This window comes from Terrapene carolina, unplaced genomic scaffold, assembly GCF_002925995.2.
Source record: "Terrapene carolina triunguis isolate 2854851 unplaced genomic scaffold, T_m_triunguis-2.0 Scaffold85, whole genome shotgun sequence".
NCBI classification, from domain to species: domain Eukaryota; kingdom Metazoa; phylum Chordata; order Testudines; family Emydidae; genus Terrapene; species Terrapene triunguis.
The window spans coordinates 20,198,469-20,225,223 of record NW_020664436.1 but is presented as its reverse complement, the minus strand read 5'-3'; the positions used below and the strand labels follow the sequence as shown (position 1 = coordinate 20,225,223).

Here is a 26,755-nt window from a genome sequence, read left to right as displayed (position 1 = left end):
TCCCACGGGGGGAGGGGCTCGGTAAATGGCCACCCTGTTACAGGGGCCTGTATCCTGGAGCACAGTGACTCTGAAAAGGACTTAAAAAATCACAGTAGACAAGTAACTGCACATGAGCTCCCAATGTGATGCTGCAGATAGAAGGGTAAATAGGATCCTTTTATGTATAACTAGGGGAATGTCATGGAGTGCGGAGGTAGTATTACCTTTGCACATGGCACTGGTGAGACCATACTGGAATGCTCTGTTCCATTCTGGTGTCAACACTTCAAAAGGGATGTTGAAAAATTGGAAAAAGGCTCAGAAAAGAACTACAAGAATAATTTAAGGTCTGAAAAACATCTGTTACAGAGAGATATCTAAGATGTTCAATCTATTTAGTTTATCCAAGAGACGCTTAAGTGGTGATTCTACCAGTACCTACATGGGGAAAGAGATTTCTGATGTTAGATGCCTCTTTAATCAAGCAAAAATAGCATAATGAGATCCAATGTTAGGAAGCTGAAGCTAGACAAATTCAGACTAGAAATAAAGCATGCATTCTTAACAGTGAGGGTAATTAACCAGTGGAACATCTTACCTCGGGCTGTGGTGGATTCTCCATCACTTGAAGTCTTGTAAATCAAGACAGAATGTCTGTCTAAAAGATATGCTGTAGCTCAAACAGCAGTTATGGTCTTGATGCAAATACTACTGGGTGATGCAGAAATTATTGGGTGAGGTGGCTGGTGTTATGAAGAAAGTCAGACCACATGGTCTTAGTGATGCCTTCTGGCCTTGAAGTCTATGAATGTATAAGAATGACCTTCCTACAGCAACAGCTGTTTAATTTTTGTTCCATCACACTTTCAGCATCCATGTCATTTTCAATTTATTTCAAGTTTCATAGTGTATGGGACATCTTCCTCCCCTTAGCCACCCATCAAAAGTGATTATGCACTGATTTTGTAATCATGCCAAATTCAGATATTCAATTTTATAAGCCATTAAAATATTTTCAACTTCTGATCTACCAACTCAATCACATTTTCATTCTCAAATGGAAACTACAGCAAATGTTTTCATACTGTGCCCAGAGTCATTATGTAATCTCATAGTTACTTTACGTTTCTTGTTTGGACAGTTCATTCTGGGTACTACAAGAAACTACACTGGGATTTTCAATTGCTAGTCCTGAACAGTCTCAAAGATCAGGTTAAAAATCTCAACATTAAAATCTCAACCCTATTTATCAGTTTACTTTTGCTTTTGTCATCCTGTATTTGTAGTGATATATTACAAACAGTAAATAGACTTATGCTGTCAATGCATTTCTTATATGAAAGAGATTATACACATTACTTGTGTGAGTAGTATTTAGTGGCCATAGGTCCCAACCCAAGAATCTTTCTTTTTTTCTGTTTAGTAAACATAGCCTCTGGGGTTTGCAGGCGTGGGAGGGCTCAGACATCTGTTTCTTTTTGAACTGAAAAAATGAAGCGTGAGGAAATAATGAAGTTCAGACATTCTTAATAGCTGCTGGAATGTCACTGCTCACATCAACTCTTTCATTAACAAGGTGGCTAAGTTTGGAATGAATGTGAAATTCCAGACAATTTCCAACAACTACTTCTGAGAAAAAGAAAAAGAAAATGCATAAAACAGATTGTTACTCATTGTATGGAACCCAGTGTTCAAGATTAATTTTGTACCAATGAGAATAAAGGCTGCATAAAGCAGCATTTTGTCTATTAGATTCAACAGATGCTTAGTTCTGACTCTACCGTTCTTAAAACTGAAATCTTGATGCTTATTAGTAAAGTTCAGCTCTAAGTCCAAACTTCGTGGCTTGGGCCCATCTCTACTTGTCAGTTTAATTGTTTCAAGAGGCCCATTTCAGCAGCAGCCAGTTGTATAAGCTGCTGGGAAGACTATATGTAGCAAGGACTGAGCAATTAATTGAATGAAAATCTCCAAGCTGATAGCTACCTGGAGAGACACACCTCTACCCCGATATAACGCGACCCGATATAACACGAATTCGGATATAACACGGTAAAGCAGCGCTCCGGGGGGGCGGGGCTGCGTACTCCGGTGGATCAAAGCAAGTTCGATATAACGCGGTTTCACCTATAACGCGGTAAGATTTTTTGGCTCCCGAGGACAGCGTTGTATCGGGGCAGAGGTGTATTAGTGAATTAGTTTAGGTCAATGAGATCTCACCTTGATATGGAAGAAATAGGAGGGAAAAAGCCTGGATAGATAGTAAATTTGAATACAGTAGATCCTCACTAAAATACTCCAACTGGGAGATCCACTGTGGAGCACCACATATTAAAAGTCAGCCAATAAAGTGAATAAAGCACAGTTATAAAAATAAATCAGAAAATGTACTTGAACTACTTTTAACAAGTATATTTTGGTTTTAATTATTGATAAAGCTTCATAACTATTAAACATATCATAGTATATTTATAAAAGTAATTAAGTTTTAGCGATATGAAGCCTCTCTATAGCATCTGCTACTACCCTTCTGTTGAAGAGTGGAGTAACCACAAGTTTTTTGTGAGAATTACCAGTGTTGCAGCTTAGGGTACGTCTTCACTACCCGCCGGATCGGCGGGTAGTAATCGATCTATCGGGGATCAATTTATCATGTCTCGTCTAGACGTGATAAATCAATCCCCGAACGTGCTCCCCATCGACTCCGGAACTCCACCAGAGCAAGAGGCGGAAGCGGAGTCGACGGGGGAGCCGCGGCCGTCAATCCCGCGCCGTGAGGACGCGAGGTAAATTGATCTAAGATACGTCGACTTCAGCTACGCTATTCTCGTAGCTGAAGTTGCGTATCTTAGATTGATCCTTCCCCCTAATGTAGACCAGCCCTTAGTGAAGTGAGAAGTAGTAGAGTTCTACTGTATTCCAATCAGACTTAATTCACCAGCAAAGGATAAGCTCCTTACCTACCAAGCAGTTTTTGTAATCAAACTTTATGCACTGAACTAATTTGATGCTGGTGGTTTAGGTATGTCCCTAATTCATAGCAGAAGTCATAAGAAAAAAAACCAGACACATAAAAAGTTTAATGAACCCTAGTAGATTCTCAGCCCTAAAAACACTGGATACTAAAAACTCTACCAGCTATTATATTACAACTAACACTGTTTTAGGATAGATCCATACACAGCAAGATATTTTACCTTGAAAGTGGAAGGTCAAGTAAGGTACAGGACTAAAAAAAAATTATGGTGACCAGCCAAACAAATAGGGTATTAAACTCAGCAGATTTAAGGTGCAGCTGGAGTACTAGGCACTTGGGACCAGATTTTTAAAAGCATTTAGGCAAATTCCATAAAGAAATACAGTATAAGTCATCCTACATAGCAGTAAAAATATTATGAAGCTACTACTATACACTAAAAGTCACTTTGTATTAACCATAATAAATTTAAACTTAAAGGTTTAGTAGACCTTTGTTTTATGCAGTAAATACTATACTTTGAACAGTGAAAACATGTCATTATATATATAGTCAGACAAAATTCAATATATTCTTAAAACTAGGCTTTCTGCATAACATTAATTTGCCAGCTTCAATATACTAAACCATTGGTTCTGCTGTAACAAAGGGGATGCAACAGATGTCAAAGCAATATTTCTACATCTGTGACTCAGAAAAATTTAGAATCGTTAAATTTCAATTTGGTTTCAAATTACCTACAAGTTCCTTCTCTGGCAAGAACTCCATTCTCATCTTCAGGTTAGTTTGAGAAATACTTAATGAGGCGAGAAACACTATATAACTTTCCATCTATACACATAGGTATTCATACATGAAAACTAAGTTAAAAGAATACTGAAACATTGGCTTAAAAGGTGACAAAAGCTAGAGCTTCAGAATTAATGCTGCAAATCTGGCTTCAATCTGCTCCAGTGAGTCTAGTTAGTACAGAAAAGTCTACAAATATTGGATGATTTGACATACCATATGTGCTGTTAAGGATGAGTTAGATAAATATGATCCACAAACATAAAATACCACCACCACACAACAGCTTGTTACCAGTGTGCTGCAAATGCCTCTTTTGCCTTAGTGATGAGACATTAAGCATTCAGTTCTAAAGTTTTGACTTTTAGGGCAACTAGGAAATATAGGGGGAAGACCCCCTAAAAATTAAGCTTCAGCCATAATATAGTATGTCATGTAAGTACACATTTGGGCAAGCTTTGAAAAGTTGAGGGCTCTAAAAAAATCATATTCTGTCAATTGCATAAATATTTTGACACTTTGCTTTGTGCTGTACTACAGAAATGTATAAATAGAAAGAACCATTCTTTCAAAAACGTTCAGTACTAATAAGAGGCAAGCTTCAAATGACTTAGAGATTTGATTAACTACCCAAGTATGTTCATCTGAAACTCTTGGGTCTGTCATGTTCAACGTTTTGGGCCAGATTGTCCAGTAGTATAAACTGGTGTAGACTAAACAAAGCCAGTGGAGCTACATGGATTTACACAAGCTCAAGTTCTAGACCCAAGAACAGGAAGAATGGTTCTCATAGTCATTTCAACACTTCTGTTTGGAATGTGAAAAGAAGAGATGAGGGAAAAAAAGTTGTCTACAATTTCAAATCTTAAGAAAAGTTTGGCAAATTTTTGGTTCGTGTTTGGGTCAGTTCTTATTTTATCGGAACTGCCATTTTCTAGTAACTACTCTCCATATGCAGCATTTTTATTGTAAAATGTCTGAAAAGGTTTGTAATGTAATTTAAATGAAATGTGACAAACTATTTATAGAATTAATGCGATACCAGTTACAGTAACAAATCTGAAACCCATATGCCTGTTTCCTCCACTTATGCAACCTAAGAGCCACGCAGTAACAGTGCAACATGTTAATATACCTACTGGATAGCTTGTCTCATCTGAATAAAAGTTGTTAATACCCATAGGGCATTGGGCAGGAATAATTCTTTTTTCCTCATTAGCTGTATTAATTTTGACATATGTGAAAGAAAACAAGTATTGCAAATTACACATAAATGCCTCATAAGGACAGGAATAATTCTAGTAGCCGAAACATCTGGTTAAATAACTTTAAAGAAAAATAGAATGGATAGAGAGCTATTACCCTAACAAAAAAAGAGAGTAGGTTTGTTTTGTTCAGACAGACAGATCCCTTTTCAGAACAGGTTATACCCACCGTTATGTCAAAACACTGACTTCCCTAAATAGGGACTAGAATCACTTAGATCTTGCCCTGTTTACTGCAGAAGGAGTGAACATGTGTTCCTCCTTCCCCTTCATAACACACTGCATCAGTTGAAAGATAATACAATGAATACTCCCACAGATATCTACTTTAAATCAAGTGAAAACAGGGACGAGGGACCAGACACCAAGAGCCTATAAGACCTATTTGAAAGGTCATAATTTTAAGTATGCAACCAATGAGGAGGTGGGGAGAGGGGGAACCCAGAAAAATATGGAGGTGGGCTCCTTTGAAAAAAAGTGAAGACACTACTGAATCATATTAACATTAGGGCTTGATTTTCAACACCTTAGGAGACAAAGATTGCACACTAAAGTGTGAATGCAATGGCATGCTGAATTTGAACACCATTGCTAGGTTTGTATGACCAAATAGCCAGTTAAATGCCTAATTGGCCTTGTGTATACACAATTGTGGTATCAACCCACTACATACAGCCCTATTTATTTGACCTTTAGAAAATCTGGCTCTGAATACACTTGGGAGTCTCAGAATGCCTGGACAAATTAAATATTACATTAAAACAATAAGGCTACTAATATTTTTTTTTTTGCACAAGACAGATTGATAGCTATATTTGCCAACTTGGTGCAGCTTAAAGGGGGGAAATGGTAATAAAGATGAAGACCCTAGAAACAGGAGAGTTTGTTCTAGCGACGAAATAGATTAAATGTTTGTCCTCTGATTCCTGAGCTTTATTTCTAGTCCCAAATTGAAGAACTGTAAAACTTTACCTCCTAACACACACTGGAAACCATCCCCACGATAACCTGCCTTACACTGGCAACTGAAAGACCCAGGAATGTTGTAGCAGAAAGCATCTGGATGACAGCGGTTCTGACGACATTCATCTACATCTGTAAAACAGAAGATCAGGCCAGATAATTTCTCATGATATACAATAGCTTATAGATCACAGTTAAGTTGTTTGTTTTGGATTCTTTTAAGGTGTCAAAGTGGCTTAGGAGCGGAGGTCTCATTTTTTAAAGTGACTAACACCTAGGATGCTAAATTCCACTGACTTTCAATGGAACTTCAGCTCCTATGCCACTTTGTTGCTTTTGAAAGTTTTACCCCCATATCTAGGTTAGGATTTGCTTTCTAGAGGTAAAGCACGCAAAATTTATACAGAAAATTCTAAGAAAAAGCATTGTTGACAGTTTACTAACACAGTTACCTACCCACATTATTAAAAAAAAAATCTGGATTTATGAAGCAACAGATCTATAGATTGGTGGACCCTATAAAATGGTTAGGATTTGGCTGGCAAAGGTTCCAGTGCATACAATTATGGGAAGCCACCACTGCCCTGTAGTCCAAGCAATGTGAAAAAAAGCATGTTACTATTACAAATTCAGTGTGCCAGGCATGGTGGGCCACATCCTCAACTGATATAAACGGGCATTGCTCTACATTGATTTACACCAACTGAGGATCTGACCTGTTTTGTTTAGGTGACCATAAACTAATAACTGTTTAAAATTATTGCAACTCTCCCATCAGAGCCAGGCTACTTATCAACTTATCAACCTGGGTTACAAATGAGGGGGGAAATAAACCAAGGCAGGTATCAACTGGCTCACTAGCATATATAATAATCAGCAAAACTGTTCTAAATAAATAAATGGCGTTACGCACCTACACAGGAGCGTCCATCTCCAGAGAAGCCATCTAGACATGTGCAGATGTAAGAAGAGCCATCAACATCCACACATTGGGCACGCTGAGGAATATCACAGTTGTGTGTGCCCATCGCACAATGGTTTATAACATGTTCAACAGCTGTAAGTTTAGATAAACACAAAATTAAAAACAAGATTTTACACATTTAATTTTCCCTCTACTTAATCTGCAGCTAAAGATACATTTCAGAGAAAGAAAAGCAATTTTTCAAAGGTATAAATGAAACAAAGGAACTTTTGTTTTATTTATCTGTCTGTACTTACTTACACTATGTACCTCGCAGGACAAGGCCATTTTACAAATGAAGGGCTTCATTCTACTCAGCACCTTGCAGGTTTCGGCCAAAAATGTATTGCACTATGCAACAGAGAAGTCACACACACAAATCCTAGCATCCAAAAGATTTTTCCTTTTTGTAATTAATCAAGTAGTGGTTGACAAAATGTCAGGAAAATAACCTTGTATAGGCCTATCAACATGTTGGCTGAACTATCAGTCGAACACACTGGGAATAATTCAGTATCCCACTAAACTACCCCAGGATAGTTGTAACTTGGCAACAGATGGGAGCTGTGACTCAGTAGGAGCCAAATACATTTGTAGATTAATGGGGAGAAGTTTTGGCTAACTGCAGCAGCTATCACACAATCTACTTACAGCTGTGTCTGCTATCACATTTCCTACAGTAACAATGGCTATTCCATGCCCAACACTACTTCTATCACTCTCCAGAACTCCCCACTCCCACTTGTTGTGTCTAAGAGAAGGGGAAGAGGCAAAAAAGAATTAAAATAAATGTTGAAATCCCCAAAAATATTTGAATCTGCAACACGTGCAGCCACAGCAGCATTCTAACTGCTGGTGCATGAGTGCTCACCGAGAGCTACCCCTTCATGGGCTCTTTTCTAGGAGGGACAGGATGACTGGAGAGCAGGTCTGGATTACTTCTCTCTCAGCAGTACAGACATGTAGATCAGTGGTTCTCAAAGCCGGTCCGCCGCTTGTTCAGAGAAAGCCCCTGGTGGGCCGGGCCGGTTTGTTTACCTGTCGCGTCCACAGGTTCGGCCGATCGTGGCTCCCACTGGCCGCGGTTCGCTGCTCCAGGCCAATGGGGGCTGCGGGAAGGGCGGCCAGCACATCCCTCGGCCCGTGCCGCTTCCTGCAGCCCCCATTGGCCTGGGGCGGCGAACCGCGGCCAGTGGGAGCCGTGATTGGCCGAACCTGCGGAAGCGGGAGTTAAACAAACCAGCCTGGCCCGCCAGGGGCTTTCCCTGAACAAGCAGCGGCCCGACTTTGAGAACCACTGATGTAGATTATAATGCTAACAGCAAAAGCTGCTGTCACAGCAAGATCTATGATGAGAGTCACTATCTCTTCTTTTCCACATGGAAAACCCTGGTAGAAAATCACTGACAAAGTTGGGATCATTTAGATTTGTTTCTCTATGAAAGTAAGTTTTAGCAGAGCCACACGCACACCTATTTTATACTCTGGGATGTATATCCAAAAAGCCCTCCTAACCTGCAGCCCACAATCTGAGCACAGCACCCATTTACAATCCTTTTCTCCACCTCTGATGGAATCAACAGCTTCTGATCAACAGCCTATGCCCATCACCATATTAACAGCTTCATCGTCAATGGAAAAACATATTACACAGCAACTAACCTAAATATTCAATACAAATGGAGACAACTCCAGTAACCTTGACATGCTCATAGGTCACAAGATTTTGGGAGTTTCATGCCACTTGCACTTAATACAAGCACTATGAAAGAGCTAAAGCTGAGTAAGAGAACTGCCTTGAGAGAGCAAGTTGAAGAAGCACAAAAGAAGGCAACAGACACCCACTCTGGTGCTTAGATTTGCAGAGTGCTGACTCCCCATCCCTGGAGAGAAGGGAAGAAGAGAGCCACTGGATTTGTTTTCATCAGCGAAGTACTCTCCATTTTCCTTCCAGCCCTATACACTGCAGAGTGTATCTTTGCAATGCCTCTGCTAGAAAGAAAGGGCCAAACTGGGGATCAATGGAATTATGTCAGGGATGAATTTGGCCAGAGCTGGTCACCGGAAGTGCCACGAAGATGAACTTTATAGGTACATCCGCATTACACACTTCTTACAGTGATATGTAGAGTACACACCTGGGTAGCCCTCTTTGCCTGGGTACAAATAGCAGCATAGGCTGTGAGGCACTGCTTAAAAGATGTGCCTGAAGCCTGTGTGTATGTCCCCAGGCATATATTCTACATGGCTCTCTACAGCCCAAGCAGTGCCTTCCCTGCCTCCCAGCTGCAGGAGCCGTCCTCTGCCACAGGGAAAAGTCTTGGGCAGTGGGGGAAAAGGTTTCAGTAAATCCCTCCTTCCAGAGCCTTTCCTCATCACAGTGAAAGCCTCTGGCATTAGGGAGCTACTGAAGTCTTTCTCCGCTGCCTCCCCCCATCAAAGCCTTTCACTGACAGAGGAAGCTACACACTGCAGTGTGGAGGCAGCTTGCTTTTCACTGTGGCATGTAGCTACATGTACCCCTCACGCTGCCAGCACTGGTGTGCAATGTAGACGCAATCTATATGGGGGCTGGCAGAACAGGGCCTGGAAGGAAAAAGTGTTTCAGGCTGAAGTGACAAAAGGGAGACTAGTGGGGAGAAGGAAGAAAAGATTAATTGTCCTTCCACACCTTTCCCTCTCCTCCTCCACCCTGAGATAGGGTAAGAGTCAAATTCCCCTTCCAGGATCCAGTATTAACTCTTCCACAACCTGACCCTACCCTGTCTTTCACGTGAATTATCAAACTGAAGGGGCACACACAAAAGGAGGTGCGAACGGGGTGGCACACTTTCCCTTTAAAATCATTCAATATTCACAAGACTGTCCAAAAAGAGTGTCATAAATTTTTATACAAGTTGCATGATTTCTTTTTCAGTGTGTCTTTTGATTTTTAAACTCCTGGGGTTTTTAAATTTCTCCAAGGCAAGGCATCCAACCCCTTAAAGAATCTATATAATATTAAACAGGATGAAAATTCCACATGGGAAATTAATCTGCGCACAAAGAAATTCACTTTAAACACGCATTCTGTACAAGCACCCTCAGACTTAGCCAGCTACTATAAAAGTTGAACTTCTGTAAATGCAAAAGCCTGAGAGGGAGTAAGAAAAAAAAATTGTGTGAGCCTGTACTTGCCCAGAGTAGGAAACGCCTGACTATATATTCTTAAATTCAGGTTTCCACCAAGCAGATGTTGAAACAACCAAATATGTAAGAAAGGAAATATTTAATAAAAAGTTACTTGGCAGAGCCAATAAAGTTACTTATTTAAAGCTTTCACAGGCCACCTGACATTACACAACTAACAATAACATTTCCTCAAAACCCTAGAGGCTTAGATTTCTTTTTAAGCAGGGATTTAGCATGGTTTCCTCCCCTCCAATACTCTGCAGTTACAATAGGAACTTCAAGACTCCCAACCTACACACAGCACTGATCCACAAAAGCATTAGTAGGGACTGGTTCTAAACAGCACATTATATTACCCAAATGATAAATCTGAGAGTTACATAGAATGACACCAAGCTGAAGACAGACCCTTATCTGGACTAAAATATAAGAGAGCAAAAAAGCTGAAGTCTCCGTCTTTCCACCTGTAGATTCCTTTTTGGAAGAAAAGGTGTGGAAGAATTGTCTTTTCTAGTCTCAAGTCAGAAGGAATTTCCAACAGTGTTGAAATGTAGTTTCATAAATGGCATAATACAAGGGTAAAAGGTGGGCCTCTTGAACATTGGTATTTGGGTCCTACTCAAAGAATGTGGACTCCCTATTCCATGCTCCCCACATGGACTGCAGTCCAGGAGCAGCAGAAGGTCCATAAAAGTTGGGGGGCTGACGGCGCCCGAACCATGGCCCCATCCCCCGTGCCGCCCCTTTTCCCCTAGCCCTGCCCTTGCACCACCCGTTCCCCTGAGGCCCCACTCTGGCGCTGCCTCTTCTCCCCCCGCCCCCGACCCCCGCTCGCTCCTCTCCACCCATTTCCCCCCACCCCCGGGTCGCTCGCCCTTACAGAAGGTAAAAAGTGAGAGGGACCATGGCCCCCTGGCCCCTCCTGTTCGGGCAACCCTGCTGCAGCCAGCTCACTTCAGGACCCCAACAATGCAGTCCAGCTCTCAGAAACAGCAAGCAAAAAGTTTGTCAGCCTATGCTCAGAAATGGGAGCAACACAATGGGACAGTTTAAAACTGGAGTTAAGACTGACCTGCCTTAAATTTGAAGACATTGTGAAATCAGATGGCATGTTAGTAACTGTTCATTTTAAATTTTCCCCCTTTACAACTATGAACGCCAATTACATTTGGAATCCACAGCTGAAAGTAACAGGCAAGTATGAAAGAGCTGAGATCTGAAGACAGCCAATTTTAAAATCACGTTTGTTTAGATTTATATTCAGCCTTCAAGAAAACTTAGCTGAGAATTGTACTAGTAAAGCATCAGTCTTTCTAAAAGTCATAGATGATAATTTTCTAACATAAAAAGATACTGCATCCAACATGTGGTAGCTCTGTTTTGGACCTCATCATGATGGATAAAGATGAATTATTCATTGGACTAGTAGTTGGTGGTTGCTAGGGACCAGTGATCATGAACTGATTACATTTAACATGGACACGCAGAGGACACTCCCAACCAGGCACTCCTCCATTCCTTGCCTCCCCCTGCCCTTCATTTTAGTTTTTTTATAAATTTTCTCCTGTTTTTAATTTTTTTTAATCAAACCTGATAAAACCTGGAAATTTAAAAAATGAAAATTGAAAACAAAAGGCCTTACTCATATTCAGTCTGTGATCCACTACATCCTCCAGATCCTTTTCTACTGTACTGCTTACATAGCTATCCCCCATTTTCTGCATTTGATTTTTCCTTGGCAAGTGTAGTACTTTGGACTTTTCTTTACTGAATGTCATCTTGTTGATTTCAGACCAATTCTCCAATTTGTCAAGGTGGTTTTGATTTCTAAGCCTGTCCTCCAAAGTGCTTGCAACCCCTCCCAGCTTGGTGTCACCTGCAAATTTTATAAGCACATTCTCTATTCCATTATCCAAATCATTAATGAAAATATTGACTAGTACTGGATGCAGGACTGACCCCTGCAAGACCTCACTAGATATGTCCTTCTAGAGTGACAGTGAAACATTGACAACTACTCTGAGTATAGTTGTGCACCCAGTGGCGGATTAATGATTTTGTCACCCCGACCCCATATGAACTTATTAAACATCAATATTTTCAATATCAACACCAATATTTTCACTTTTTACTTTACTACTACTTTCAACTATTTTTTCTGTCTCACTGTCTTTTCTGTCGGCACTAACTGATACAACAAAGGAACCTATTTTGCGCATTTTTGCTGTCATTTCATTTTCCCTTTCTTTCTTTTGTATAGTTTTTTTTTTTAACTGAGAATCACTTAATTTCTTCCTTCCGATCATATTATTAATGTTTAGGATTCTCGTAAGTATGTTTACTAAATGGCGTCACGCTGTCATTGGTGGTTTCAATATGCGCTATGATTGGTAGAATCGCGGCGTCACTGATGCCGCGATTACAAAAATGCTGCTATTATAAATTTGCCGCCCCTGCAAATTTGCCGGCCTAGACCTAGGCCTTGTCGGCCTAGGCGATAATACGCTGCTGTGTGCACCCATTTTATAGTAATCTCATTTATACCACATTTCCCTCATTTGCTTAGGAGAATGTCATTTGGGACATTAAAAGCTTTACTAAATCATGTTAAATGATGTTGATGGCTTCCCCCACATCCACTAGACCAGTAAACCTGTCAAAGAAGGTAACTAGGTTGGTTTGGCATGATTTGTTCCTGACAAATTTATTTATTTAATCACCTTATTATCCTTTTGGTGCTTACAAAATTGATTATTTAATTATTTGTTCCAATATCTTTCCAGGTATCAAAAAGTTAAGTTAACTGGTCTATAACTTGCCAGGTCCTCTTTGTTCCCTTTTTTAAACGCAGGTTCTATTTTTGTCCTTTTCCAGTCCTCTGGGACCTCACCCATCCTCCATAAGTCTTTGATAATAAATCACTCATGGTTCTGAGATTGCTTCAGCTAATTCCTTATGTACCCTAGGGTGAATTTCATCAGGCCCTGCTAATTTGAATACATCTAGCTTATCTAAATATTCTTTCACCTGTTCTTTCCCTATGCTGGCTGGTGTTCCTTCCCACTTGTTAATATTAATGTTAAGTATCTGTTCTCAATTTTTTTTAAACGTAAATTAAGCATTAAACACCTCAGCCTTCTTAATATCATTTGTTATGCACTCTCCTTCCCTGCTACATAGTGGACCTACATTTTCCTTCATCTTTCTATTGCTCCTGATGTACAGGGCTCTATAAGCCTCTTTTTATTGCCTTTTATGTCCCTTGCTAGGTGTAATTCATTTAGTGCCTTAGTCTTTCAGATTTTGTCCCTACATGCTTGGGCTATTCTTTTGTACTCATCCTTCACAATTTGTCCATGTTTCCATTTTTTGGGTAGGATTCTCTTTGACTTTCAGGTCATTCAAGAGATCCTAATGCATCCATAATGGCCTCTTTTTTATTTATTATTTTTTCTTTGCATTGGGATAGTTTGCCGTTGTGCCTTTAATACTGTCTTCTTGAGAAACTGCTTGCTCTCCTGAATCCCTTTTTCTCTTAGATTTTCTTTCTATGTATGGGACCTTTCCTATTAGTTCTGAGTTGTTAAAGTCTGCTTTTTTGAAGTCTACTGCAATCCTTGGATGTATAAACAGGGTAGTGGAAGGAGATTTTATTTTTGTCTACAGCATTGGTGAGTCTGATACTGGAATACTGCATACAGTTCTGCTGTCCATATTTTAAAGAGTATGTTTAAAAATTGGAAAGGTTGTAGGAAAGAGACAAAAATTATTCAAGGGCTAGAGAAAATGCCTTCTAGTGACTTAGAGAGCTCAATCTGTTTAGCTTATCAAAAAGATGATTGAGAGGTGGCTTGATTACAGTGTACCTTCACAAGGAAAAAGCAGTGTGTACTAAAAAGCTCTTTAAACTGTGAAAACAGGACACACACCTAATGTTATAAAAATTCTTTGAAGGTCACCTTTAAGTGACTTTCCCAAAGTAACAGCAAGACAGTGGCAGAAACAGAAACAGAACCCATGAAACCTGACTCCCACGTCTGTGCTCTATGTAACGGTCCACATTGCCCAAAACCTGCTAGTACATGATTTAAGAAAATCTGGAACTAAACTCACCCACACAAGTCCGTCCATCATCTGAAAACCGATAGCCATCAACACACTCACATCGGAAAGTTCCTGGCTGGTTATTACAGACTGCATTGCTGCCACAGACTGTCGGTTGCTCTGAGCACTCATCAACGTCTGGAGAGTGTTATAAAGATTCTAGTTATTACAAAGGAGTGAACAATGTGGATCCTGGAAACAAGGGCATCATGCAACTACTAATAAATAAATAAATAGATTAATAAAACTAATCTAAAAAACCATACACCAGTTGTGTTGCTATTCTTTAACATTTCCAGAGACATTTAAGAACTTTCCACAGGCCAATAAAGGTTCCTTTCCTAAGATGACATGATTGCACAAAGCTATAGCAGTAAAGTGTATCATTATTATACAATATGGATTCAACCAACAATTGCTGCTGTAACTTTAAGTTAGATTTTAAAATAAATGATATCTTTTGTTGTTCATATATGTGCTATGTACAGCATGAGCATCACTGATTATGCTGCAAAGAGTCCTGTGGCACCTTATAGACTAACAGACGTATTGGAGCATGAGGTTTCGTGGGTGAATAAGTGGGTATTCACCCACGAAAGCTCATGCTCCAATACGTCTGTTAGTCTATAAGGTGCCACAGGACTCTTTGCTGCTTTTACAGATCCAGACTAACACGATTACCCCTCTGATACTGATTATGCTGGAGGCTTGTTACTTGTGGAGAACTACACTAATGCATAATAATTTACTGAATGTAATTGTCAGAGATCACACATTCATTCAGAAAATAAAATGGACTAATATTTTATTAAATTGTGCCATATAGCAGCTACCAACTATAGTTTAACTAAATGTAACAAGTGGAGGACCTGTACAGATGTGATATTGATTCATAACTTTAACTGTAAGTCATGCATTCCAAGCTTTATATGATCAGGTTTTATAGATCTCCAGCTAGGAGGAGCTAGTGTAGGCATCTATGGAATTTCTAATGTGACCTAGGATATGTAGGAGGGACTAAATTATGAGAGAGAGAGAGAGTGTCAAACAAAACACCACATTATCACAGTTTAGCTTTGTCAGACTAATAACATATTTTACACTGAGAAGTTACCCAGTATAAAATAGCTATTACTCTGTAAGTCATACATTAAACTGCAGAGTCCTGTGAAATACTTAAGACGTGCCATTTTAGACAACAGGAATGCCACACAACTGAGAAGAACAGACTTCTTTTTAGAACTGCTTCCATTTAGAGTCCAGTCTTGAAAAGATGGTTCCAATGGCTTCTATTTTTTCCAAACATACTAAGATAGTGCAACTGGCTATTTGAAACTAGGCTTTAGGTTCCAATTTTTTACCCATTCTACAAAATTAATTAGAGTGCTCTAACAAAATACAGGTTCTATGGTAGTAGGTAGGAGTACAATCATTTTACATGAGCTCTCAGCTCTAACGAAACAACTATATTCAATTATTAACTAAAAGGAGGAGAGGTACACTTTTAAAATTACATAATAATTATACATTTAATAGTCTCTGGAAGTGAAAATGTTATCAGAGCCGAAAAGCAAGGGTAACCCAAAGACCTTTGTGATGATTTTTCCTCTCCTCTTTTCATTATCCTTTGTTTATAGAGGCTGCCCTGGGCTTCAAAAAAAAGATCAGGACAGTTGCAAAGATTTTGGATAGTACATTGAAAATAAATATTTATCTACACTTTATTACAAGCAGTATTTGAGGTACCACAGCTATGTCCTTTTCTAAATAATGTACTACTAGTTATATCCATTGCATAGCCCAAGACATGCATAAACTAGTGTTTTACATGTACAAAGAGTTCAGTGCTCTCATCCAGGATTCTTAATAAGACTTTGTGGAGACACAGCTGGGGGGTGTTAGGTTTTAAACAGTTCATTAAAACTGCTCCCTCTTCTTTTATAAGCAGTTAAATTGAGGTTGCTTCACAATAAAATCTGAAAAAAGCAAAGCAACCCTGTGGAGTATTAACATATATACAGAGCAGCACTTTTAATCTAGAAAAGCTTTCACAGCATTGGCTATTGGTCTAAGTTTTTCCAGTCAGCAACAGCTGAGATGGCATAAGGGGATCCAGTAAACCAAGAGGAATACAGATTCAGACTAGACAGCCAAAACAAATGAATTTAACAATGATTAATTAACTCCATTGTGTCTCAACCATATTATAAACACAGTATGGCCAGACTCTGTGGACTGGGGCAAACTGTGCTATAAATTGTAAAATTGCACTTGGTCTTCACACAAATCTTCAAATTGGAATCCATTACTAACTGAGATTGAATTTTATTGGGTCTTTTGAAGACAGTGGAAAGATTGCTATTGATTTCAATATCAACTGCTTTAATCAAGGCCATAGTAACATTTGTTATAGGTAGTCTGTGAGCAGAAAATAGCAGTCCTTTTAGGAATATGCTGTGTAGGTAGGATTGGTAGCAGAGAAAAAAACGTTCTGGATTTTGAAAGGCAAAAATATTACAAAATTTCTGACAGACATTACAAAGTTCTAATATATGCACTAGCTCACCAAGGAAAGAATGTGTGTAATTATTTTGAACGGTCTTCTTCCCCGACTATGAATTTATTCGTACAATGCCTAGCACAAAGAACCCTAAAGCTAATTGGAGCTTGAGTGCTATCATAGTATAAACAAATAATATTAAATATTTAAAGAAGTTTTTGCTTTTTTTCCCACTATGAATTTATTAGTGGAATAAATTCATAGTGGAAAAAAAGCAAAAACTTCTTTAAATATTTAATATTATTTTTTATACTATGATAGCACTCAAGCTCCAATTAGCTTTAGGGTTCTTTGTGCTAGGCACTGTACAAAACATATAGTGAAAGAATTCCTGCCTCAGAAAGCTTTAGAGAACCATATTCCAATAGCAAGATTTTCAAGGCATGTTTTAATAGTCCAGGCCAAAAGGGTCGTACTGAGGGTTAATATATTCCATCGATGACAAGCAGAATCTACACAAGCCATTATTCTGATGCATAAATGTTTCTCATACCATAACAAACACGTCCATCTCCACGGAAGCCTACAGAGCATTCACAGGAGAACTGATTTCCTGTTCCTGGACGACATACTGCATTGGTGTCACAACCATGGGTACCAGTGTAGCAAGGATTCCGGCTGATATCAGCAGAACCATCTGTTAAAAGAGATTGTATTAGCCACTGAAGATGCTAAAATGAGGCCAAGTTAAATGTAACTATCTGACAAACATTAGTCTCTTACTGTCCTTATTTAAAGGGAAGTTTAAAGTCTGAATCCATCCCTGCAGCAGCATGAGGACTGAGGCAGAGACTGAGGGGAGATTGCTTACACCTGCAGTATGTGTGAGGGCCAGTTCTGTGCCAGTTGGACTCATCAGGGAGAGCGGTTCCTACAGTTGAGATGCTGGTCAACCATCAATCATGCCTTTTACCTCAAATATGACAGCACAAGTTCTTCCCAAGAACTTTTATAAAGGTAAATTATAAAAACAATACTGATGACACTTTTACGCAGAAAAGCCCACAGCAAATTATATACACAATTAAAAAGCAAGGTTAAGTCAAATCACTTGTGCAGTTACCTTCCAGTCTCTTGAGTCGCTAAAGAAGATTGTTTTGTTTGGGTTGGGATGGTTTTTTTCAGTAGCTAGGGATGCCTTATTTCTACCTGTATCCTTGCTGTCAAAAACTAACATACTCCTTTCTGTACTCACTTGGTTTGCATTTTTAAATTGTTCCTTCACTCACACCTAATTTAATTCCTGCAAAAAAGAACTTCGCTAACTTGTCATTAAGGTTGCCCAGACTTATCAACCTTTGCACAAAAATCCTTTAAAATAAGTTTCAGATTTAAACAAAAACAAAATTAATAAAAAAATACTCAACACACACAAACAAGTTTATCATTTCACTCTAATAAAACATTTTATATAATTGGCTATTGCACATCATCTAGAAATGAAATGCTATGATGGCTGAAAGATGTCTCATAGAAACTAACTTCTATTTAATGGCACATGATTCATTCTAGTACTGGGTTGTTTTTTGCAGCAGTGGGTTTGTGCTTCCAATACAGTATAAACAGGGATTCATTGATGACAGAACTGTTATTCGTTTAAAAGGTAAATGTACATGAGGTAAATGAAAATTCTCCATGGATGTATTAGTAAGGAAAAGATTCAAACTGGTATTTTCTAAGTAGCCTAGGAGTTAGGCACTCAAATCCCACGGAAATTCAATAGGAATTGGATGCTCAATTTACAAGAGGTATTTTTGGACCTTTTAAAAAAAAGGTCCATAGGCATTTTGAATTCCAGGTAAGTAACGCAGCTATATAATCTATTTCATTAACATCCAGCTAATGCAAAGTCAAATATAAAGGAGCTTGTCTCCCACAATCCAAGTCCCAAAAGAGGAATTGAAGAATTACCATTATACGTACCACTGACTGGGCCAATTGAGTTGCTCATAGCATATCGCAGAATTTGTTCGTCCCTATTATACAGGACAAAGACACTGTCTACTGATAGCTGCTGTGTGGCAGAAATAGCATGATGTGAGTCATCGTGAATGCATTCGTCGAATGAGATGGTCTGTCGCCACTGGTAGGCTACAGTGTAGGAGGGAGCAATCCCATCTCGTTCGGGTTCTGTCACTGTGTACTCCCTGGTAGAAGATGATGTGATCACTGAAATACAATAAATACCACATGGATAAGAGAGGAAAGGGAGAGTCCAAAGCCCATTTCCATCTGCAGACATGGATCAAAGGCAGGATTGTATTAAACAGAATTTTACAGACAAGCAGCTATAAAGCACTGCCATGTTTTTCTATTCAAAGGGAGGAAATTTCACTTGATTTGGCCTGTCTTTTGTTTTCATGTATCAGCGTTTCAAACAATGTGCTAAATATTTATCTAAACATAATTTAGCAAATCCTGCCCAAGTCACAGTGACAGATGGTTGTTACTACCAGATAACTGGTCAGTGACCTATGTAAACTGACACATAGGTCTCAGTCCAGTTCCTAGTGGAGCATTGTGCACATTGCAAAAAACCTCACAGCAATAGGCACAGTTAATGGTAGTCTTAGAAAAGAGACCAAGGACTGAATAAGCTGAAAAACCAAATTACCCTCTCCTCTTGAGCCATGTAGATCAGAACTGAAACATTAGTAAGCAATGCAGGAAATCTCCACTGCTGCTGTCTACATTGCATCAGTTTTGTAGATAAAAGAAAGGCCCCTTCAGTGTCTCTAGAGTTGTCAATCCAGCATTTTTTGACACCACATAATTAATAAAAAAAAATTAAACCTCACAAGAGACCAAGAACATGCAATTTTCAGAGATAAAGGTTATTACAACGTTCTCATTGAGTCGTTCCAAAGAGCCAAAGAACAAGTATATGGTAGTAAACTCTACACTGAAAACAGGTATGAACCTTATTTTCTCTTCTGAGGAATATGCTTGATAATCACCTCCATTAATTCATGTTGCTTCTTACCAGAACTAGAAGAGTGATAGAGCTCATTGTATGGTTCTATGTGTACTGATGCACCAAATGGGATCTCGGGTACTTTGCCCTCCATTTCCGTGCTGATTGTAAGATGACCATGTTCATCGATTCCACTGAACTTTTGCTTGATAACCAGCTTCTCATTACTGCCAAGGAAGGTAACTTCAGCTTGCCGTGTAAATTCACCACCTAGAAATCAAGATTAGGCAAACCATGACTAAGTTTGAATCCATCTAGTCAAACCATTGCCCACAACCCTTCAAAACAAAAACAAAAAACACAAACAAACAAACAAAAAAAGCAAATATTTTCTCCAAGCTATTATGCAAGATCTTCTAATAGTTCACCTTTTTTTTCCATATAAAGGAAAAATTATAGTTCTAGAAATTGCCATTGACACACTATCACTGAGTATAGTAAAAGAACCCAGACTTTTAAGTACTAAACATCTTGAACTGCAAATAAGGCAGAAGAGAAGGTTTTAGATCAACAGAAGAGTTGAGGCAGAGCCAAAATATACAATAGTAAGTCTTATCGTGTGTGTTATAGTTGAAAAGTGGTTTTATTCTTTAGAGAAAATATCTCTATTAAGAGAACACTCTGATTTTAAACAGACAGAACATTTCTGGTCCCAAATTAAAAAAAAATTGAAATGTACATTATAAATTCCTGAACTAGCTTCCAGGAAGTCAATAAATAAATAAATAAATAAATAAATACACAAAAACCAAAAAACCAAAACCAAAATTCTATATTCAATTAACATACTGATGAGGCTGACAAAATTTGTACCACAGAACTGTAAAGCATCAAATAAAAAAAGATGCATAAACTTCTAAATCAGATTATACTCACAGATGGGTCTGAGTGGTAGAATTTGAATCAACCCAGAAATTCAGGCCCATCTCTAGTTATATATAGCCTTGAATTACAAAAATATTTCTGAAATGTATAGGAATTTTAACAAAAATCAGTGAATTTCTCACTTGCCTGCCAAAATTGCAGTTGAAGGTTCAGCATTTCCCCTGCAGCATTTCCCCTGATGCTATCGTTAGCACCTAAAGCCTAATATGTTTTAGGTATTCATAGGGCCAGATTTTCATTGCATTCTGGCCTCTTCTTTGCAGTGCTCAAAAGCAGCCAGATCCATCTAGCTGAGAATACCCCCAGCATGGGGACCTTTTAGCTATCAGTGGATGTATAGCCAGCCCAGCACAGAGGTACAAGTTGGGGGCTTAGCCAGGACACAGCTAGCATATGGTTCATTTGGGACTATAAGCAACTGAAATATCTAACCTACATGGTGACTCTGCACAGCTATACCCCGATAATCAGGGTGCTGTAACTGGCTCCCCAGTAACCCCACATCCTTTTTGTGCCAAGTAAAAGCTGAGCACAGCAGAGAATCTGGGTTGAAAGTCTTTTGCTGTTGTAGGAGAAAACACAGATTCTTGTACTCCAGTCTTGGCAGGTAAAAAGTTCACCTTTAAGGCTCGAATTCTGCTTTCACCTCATTTTGTTGTATTTTTGTTTAAAGGTGGAATTTTCAAAAATCCCAAACTCACTTAGAAGCACAATTCGTACTGAAATTCAGTGGGACTTGTATTCCTAAAAGACTTTGGGAGTTTTGAAAATCCCACCCTACGTGTTATCATATACCTTGTTCGGTGCCTTATTTAAAAGATTCCTATATACAAGGCAATAAATATGCCCCAAAATGATTTTACAGTAATCAGAGGGGAAAAAACAGGTTTCCCCATTTAGGGATAACTACCAAGAGACTTGAAGTGGCTACGACCAAACATTTCAGTTGCAGGTGCTCAGCACCTCTCAGGAACAGGTCCTCTGGCTCTAATTCTCCTGTCATTAGAAGGAGAGCCTCCCCATAGCACACTGATAGACTAAGATAATATTAAACATCAGCAAAAGTGTGTAGTCTGAGAAAGCTCAGGACTCTTTTCATGTGGTATCATAAACAAAAATCTCACCACATTTTATGCAGTGTCAGCAGGCAGCAGCTGTTGCAAAGGAACAAATGTAAATACTGAATTTTTGAAGACACCAAAATATTTATAGCAAACTTTCATTTGAGGGTGTTTCCTTTCTACCTTGTTGCATGTTGGCTGCTTCTTTCAAGTGTCTCAAGGCCAGCTTTGTTGCCATACCAGGACACAACAAGACCCATTGGTTTCATTAGCATTTTAAATTTTATAAATTTGTGTACTAGTATAATTTCAAAATGACCCTACAGATTTAAGTCTTTACTATTTAGTGGGGAGGAGCGTCTTTTTATGCTAGTTCTGTAGTATAAAGGTTTCCTTATGCTGAAAGATTCTCCACGCTTTGCAACAGTTGTGATTTATTGAATTAAGACCCATTTACATTTTTATGACTATTTACACAACTGCCAAATAGCCAGATGTATTCAGAAGGAACAGATTAAAGATGCAAATCTAGGGAAATTTATCTTTCAAGTGACGTGATTGTGTTGTTGTAGCCATGTTGGTCTCAGGATATTAGAGAGGCAGGGTGGGTGAGGTAATATCTTTTTATCTGGAATTTCCAAACCTGAAGAAGAGCTCTGTGTAAGTTCGAAAGCTTGTCACTCTCACCAACAGAAGTTGGTCCAATAAAACAGGGGTTCTCAACCTTTTTCTTTCTGAGGCCCCCCCAACCTGCTATAAAAACTCCACGGCCCACCTGCACCACAACAACTGTTTTTCTGCATATCCAGTAGATTAAAAGCCAGGGCTAGCATTAGCGGCTAGCAAGCAGGGCAACTGCCTGGGGTCCCACGCCACAAAGGGCCCCTGCAAAGCTAAGTTGCTCAGGCTTCGGCTTCTGCCCCGGGAGGCGGGGCTCAGGCTTCAGCTTTCTGCCCCTGGGCCCCAGTGAGTTTAACGTTGGCCCTGCTCACTGGTTTATTTTGATGGATCCCCTGAAACCCGCTCACGGCCCCCCGGGGGGCCCGAGACCTCACCCACCTTGTCTTGCTAAGTGACATGATTTTCAGTTATCTAGGAATTTGCATCTATACATAGTATGAGTTCTAAACTGAAAAGTTGCTGCATCTGTACAAGTTGGTGAATTCAGAGTAAAATGTGAGATATTTAGAAAACTCCCAACAATGTGAAGTAAGAAAAAGAAAGGACCCTGGCTCATGCCTCTGTGTCAAGTGCTGATTTCAAATTCCATCAATTTTTACCTAAAAAAATAAAATAAAAAGTGCAACTGAAAACTGTAGTCTGTTAACACACTCAGACCAATTTTCAGAGGTGCTGTATACCCAGGCCTCCCAAAATAGGTCACCTGCTTCCTGATAACATCAATTCATTGAATGGGAACTGGCTAATCCACTTTGACTCAGTGCTCAGGATTTCTGATTACTAGGCATTTGTGCCTAGTGTAAAGTAAAAATTCCAGATATCTTTATTATATCAGCAGGAGAAATGGGCTGAAGTTTTGATCTAGCACCAACCAACCAATACTAGTCAGGAAACAAGGAGCTTCTGCATCTTTCTAATAATTTACTTCGAAGTATTCTAGTTTAACAGTTATCTTGCCTCAAGCCACAAAAAAAGTATAAAGCAGCCTTTTAAACAAGTTCTAATTTAAAAAAAGTTACCTGTAATACTGAATCCATTTCTATATCCTTGCTGCTCCACAGCAAACATCCATCCTATGATACCTCCAACAGAAGCAAGAGGAAGCAGAGAATATCCCAGCACCTCTGGAATAGTGCTGATAGCAGTGTATGCTCGCCCATGGTTCATCACAACGTAAGAATGGAGGTCAGTGTTCTCAAATACAACTGGAACTGGGTTACTTCCTACAAAGATTTTCCCTTTCACTTTCCCATTCACTCGCTGAGGAGAACCTGGTCAATCAAAAACACCAATGTAAGGTAAAGAATTTCACAAAGTAAAAACAGCTCTGAACAGTGTGTTAATTCTATGTTTTCTAATCAGTGTATCAATTTTGTGCAAACAGAAAGTAGAAAATTAGTGTCAACATGCATGGCAAGAGACAGATGCTCACAGAGATAGACATACAAGCCACCTACAAATGAGGTGTAAATTTGCATAGGCAATTATGGTTTCATTGCTATGAAAAAGAGAGAGTGGGTAGAGTTACAATAATTAGATCTTGTCCTTTTTCATTTTTTCCAGGAATAGATAGCTGAATAAACAAGCTGTTTTGTTATAGCATCTGCAAGTAGTGAATGCTATACAGAAAAACCTGAATGCCATACAGTAAACCCCCTAATTATATAAATTCCTGCCTTCAGAGTCTGCCCTAAAGCAGTGTTTTTCAAAGTTTATCCCTGGCCCCACCCCAGAGCTGCACCCCCAGCTCAGAGCCCTGACCCCCTCCCGCACCCCAAACTCCTGCCCCAGCCCTGAGCCCCCTCCAAACCCAGAGCCCCTCCTGCACCCCAAACCGCTCATCCCTGGCCCCACCCCAGAGCCTGAACCCCCAGCCCCAGAGCCCTGACCCCCTGCCCCAGCCCAGAACCCCTTCCCACACCCTGAACCCCCCATTCCTGGCCCCACCCCACAGCCCTCACCCCTGCACCCCAACCCTCTGCCCCAGCCCTGAGCCCCTCCCATGCCCCAAACCTCTCATCCCCAGCTCTGCTGGGTCTTGGGCATCAACAATTTTCTTCAACTCAGTCCCCAGAAAAAAAGGTTGAAAACCGCTGCCCTAAAGTATCTTCAGAGCTACAGAGTACAGATTTGCTCCTCCTTATTTGAAGTTTACTTCCATTAAGCAACCAAGATTTTTTTTATGGTCCCTATTGTGGTCACGACAGGCTTCACTGTATTTAAGGTTACACTGAGTACCATTATAGTCCCACATTTTTCATATCTCAACTTTCCTCAAAATTCTGTCATACACAATTAGTCACTAGTGCTGCACAGAGATAGTATTCTGGATTAGTATTTAGGGTGCTGTGGTATTTTCTAATGTATAAAGTACATGCACTAAGTTACATTAGTTTCAGATCTTCTATTTTCCTTACTCTGGATTGGTTTAAATTTGTAACTAACACCGAGTTAAGTGCAATTTTTGCATTTTGTAAAAACAGGAAAGCAAGGAAAGCTTTTAGTCAGATACTTAACAGTCGAAATGCATGTATAGATTGAGTCACTAGGATTACAAGTGTATACATAAGAAATTCCTTTTTGGATCTCACACAAGCACAATGTTTAAATATAGATCCAACAAAATCAAGCAGCTTAGATCTTTGCTATAGGAGCTGAAAAAGTCAGAGTAACAGGAGTCATACTTTGACTCCAGTAATAAGTCAGATTGTGCACTTTTAAAGAAGTTTATTTCTAGAGATGGGCCAAACCAGAACCCTGGATCTAAAACATCCCTGAACTTTTCAAAGAGTAACCAATGTCTAGTTTTCCTTTAGATGTTCAGTTGTCCTAGCAAGCATGGCTGAAAAGCTTGTGTAATTTCTTATATTTATCTCCATTTAAAAATGGAGACGTTTTAAAGCATTCAGTTCATTTTTTTCACTGTATTATTCAAAGTATCATCTTGGCTGCAATAGTAAAAAGTGACCTGCCCACTGCCTTCAATTTATGCTTTGGGACTGAGGGTGCCCAAGCAGCCTTCAATTATTTTTCTCCACACAAAGCCCCATAAACTAAAAATTCAGATACTAACACTGGTTTGTAGTGATTAAGGTGTCAAATATAACAGGTTATTCTAGCCTCTGTGCTAGACTGCTGAAGTCTGGAGAAACTGTTGAGTAATGTGGAAGCTTTGTGTGTGCTGTGATGTGTCTGGCTCACAGAAGCTGGGTGCCCTCAGCTGTGGCAGCCCATTTTAACAAATGATGTGTTAAGTTGTCAACTGTAAAATAAAAGCTTTGATAACAAAGCTGTCCAGCGTGTAGTCACAAGAGTTCTACAAACAAACAAATCCTTGGTTTCCTAAATGTATAGTACCTAAAGTAGCTAATTTTCCTGAAAAATACTCATTAAATTTTAGGAAGTGGGCTGCAGTATTCCCATTTGCTTATATGTGAAATTTACAGACCTCCAACACTTCCCAGTTTGTCTGCTTCCTGTTTACATAGAAAGAGAGGGGGGGAAGGGAGGGAGAAAAGAGAACTAGACTAGACACTGAGGGCACTGGGTTGTTAATTGTTTATTCCGGTGAACATATGTTCCAGACAGCCATTTACATATTTTCTTCACCCCATAAATATATGGAAAAAGGTACTTTTCCAAGCAATAAATATTAGGAAGGGTAACTTCCATCCATTTTGGACCAATCTTGCATTCAGCGTCAGCATTCATGTTAGTGGGGTGAATGTTTTTCAAAAAGGCTTCTACTATGGAGCATTGCGCATTGCAATACCCCATAAAAGAGGAATGCCTCATCATTACTGAGAGCCTACACTCTGTAGCCAGCAGGATGAGAGAGAGAACCTCAGTGCAGTACCGTTAGCCTCATCTGTGTCAGTCAAATAAAGTCTCAAGAATGTTCCCAAGGAACGCAGTGCGACTTCTTGTAGTAAGATACAACACTTTACTGTAGATTAGGAAAGCGAGACTTCTTGATCATAGGGTTACCATTCGTCCGGATTCCCCCGGACATGTCCGGCTTTTTGAGCTAAAAATAGCGTCCGGGGGGAATCTGTAAATGTCCGGACTTCCCCCCCCCATGCAGAGCAGGGCAGCCGGCCGGATGGTGCCACTTACATGGGGCTCCGACAGCCAGAGAGAGCCCCTCCTCCTCTCCCCTGCAGCAAAGATCACTCCCTCCCTCCCTGCATTCGCAGATCGCCTCCGGCAGTCTGGAGCTCCTCCCCAGCTCCTGCTGCCCAGCGTGCTGGGACGAACGGCTCAGGCCGTTCCTGAGCAAGTTCACAGAGACGTTAGGCGAAGGCCAACAACAAGGGGGCCAGGGGGTCGGAGAAGGGGCAGGGAGGTTTTGGAGGGGGCAGTCAAGAGACCGGGGGGGG

The 26,755-nt window shown here is 39.8% G+C and overlaps 1 protein-coding gene across 1 annotated transcript in view; it reads right to left on the bottom strand.

Moving 5' to 3' along the window:
- NID1 (nidogen 1) overlaps positions 1 to 26,755 on the bottom strand; it is an 80,657-nt gene that overhangs the window by 31,979 nt on the left and 21,923 nt on the right. Inside the window, exons 6-12 of the mRNA XM_026649668.1 lie at positions 23,396 to 23,647; positions 19,759 to 19,959; positions 18,699 to 18,944; positions 17,269 to 17,412; positions 14,225 to 14,353; positions 6,890 to 7,033; positions 5,986 to 6,108 (exon numbers count right to left, since the gene is read on the bottom strand). Coding sequence (XP_026505453.1) covers positions 5,986 to 6,108; positions 6,890 to 7,033; positions 14,225 to 14,353; positions 17,269 to 17,412; positions 18,699 to 18,944; positions 19,759 to 19,959; positions 23,396 to 23,647 — 1,239 coding nt within the window. The remainder of the gene's footprint in view (positions 1 to 5,985; positions 6,109 to 6,889; positions 7,034 to 14,224; positions 14,354 to 17,268; positions 17,413 to 18,698; positions 18,945 to 19,758; positions 19,960 to 23,395; positions 23,648 to 26,755) is intronic.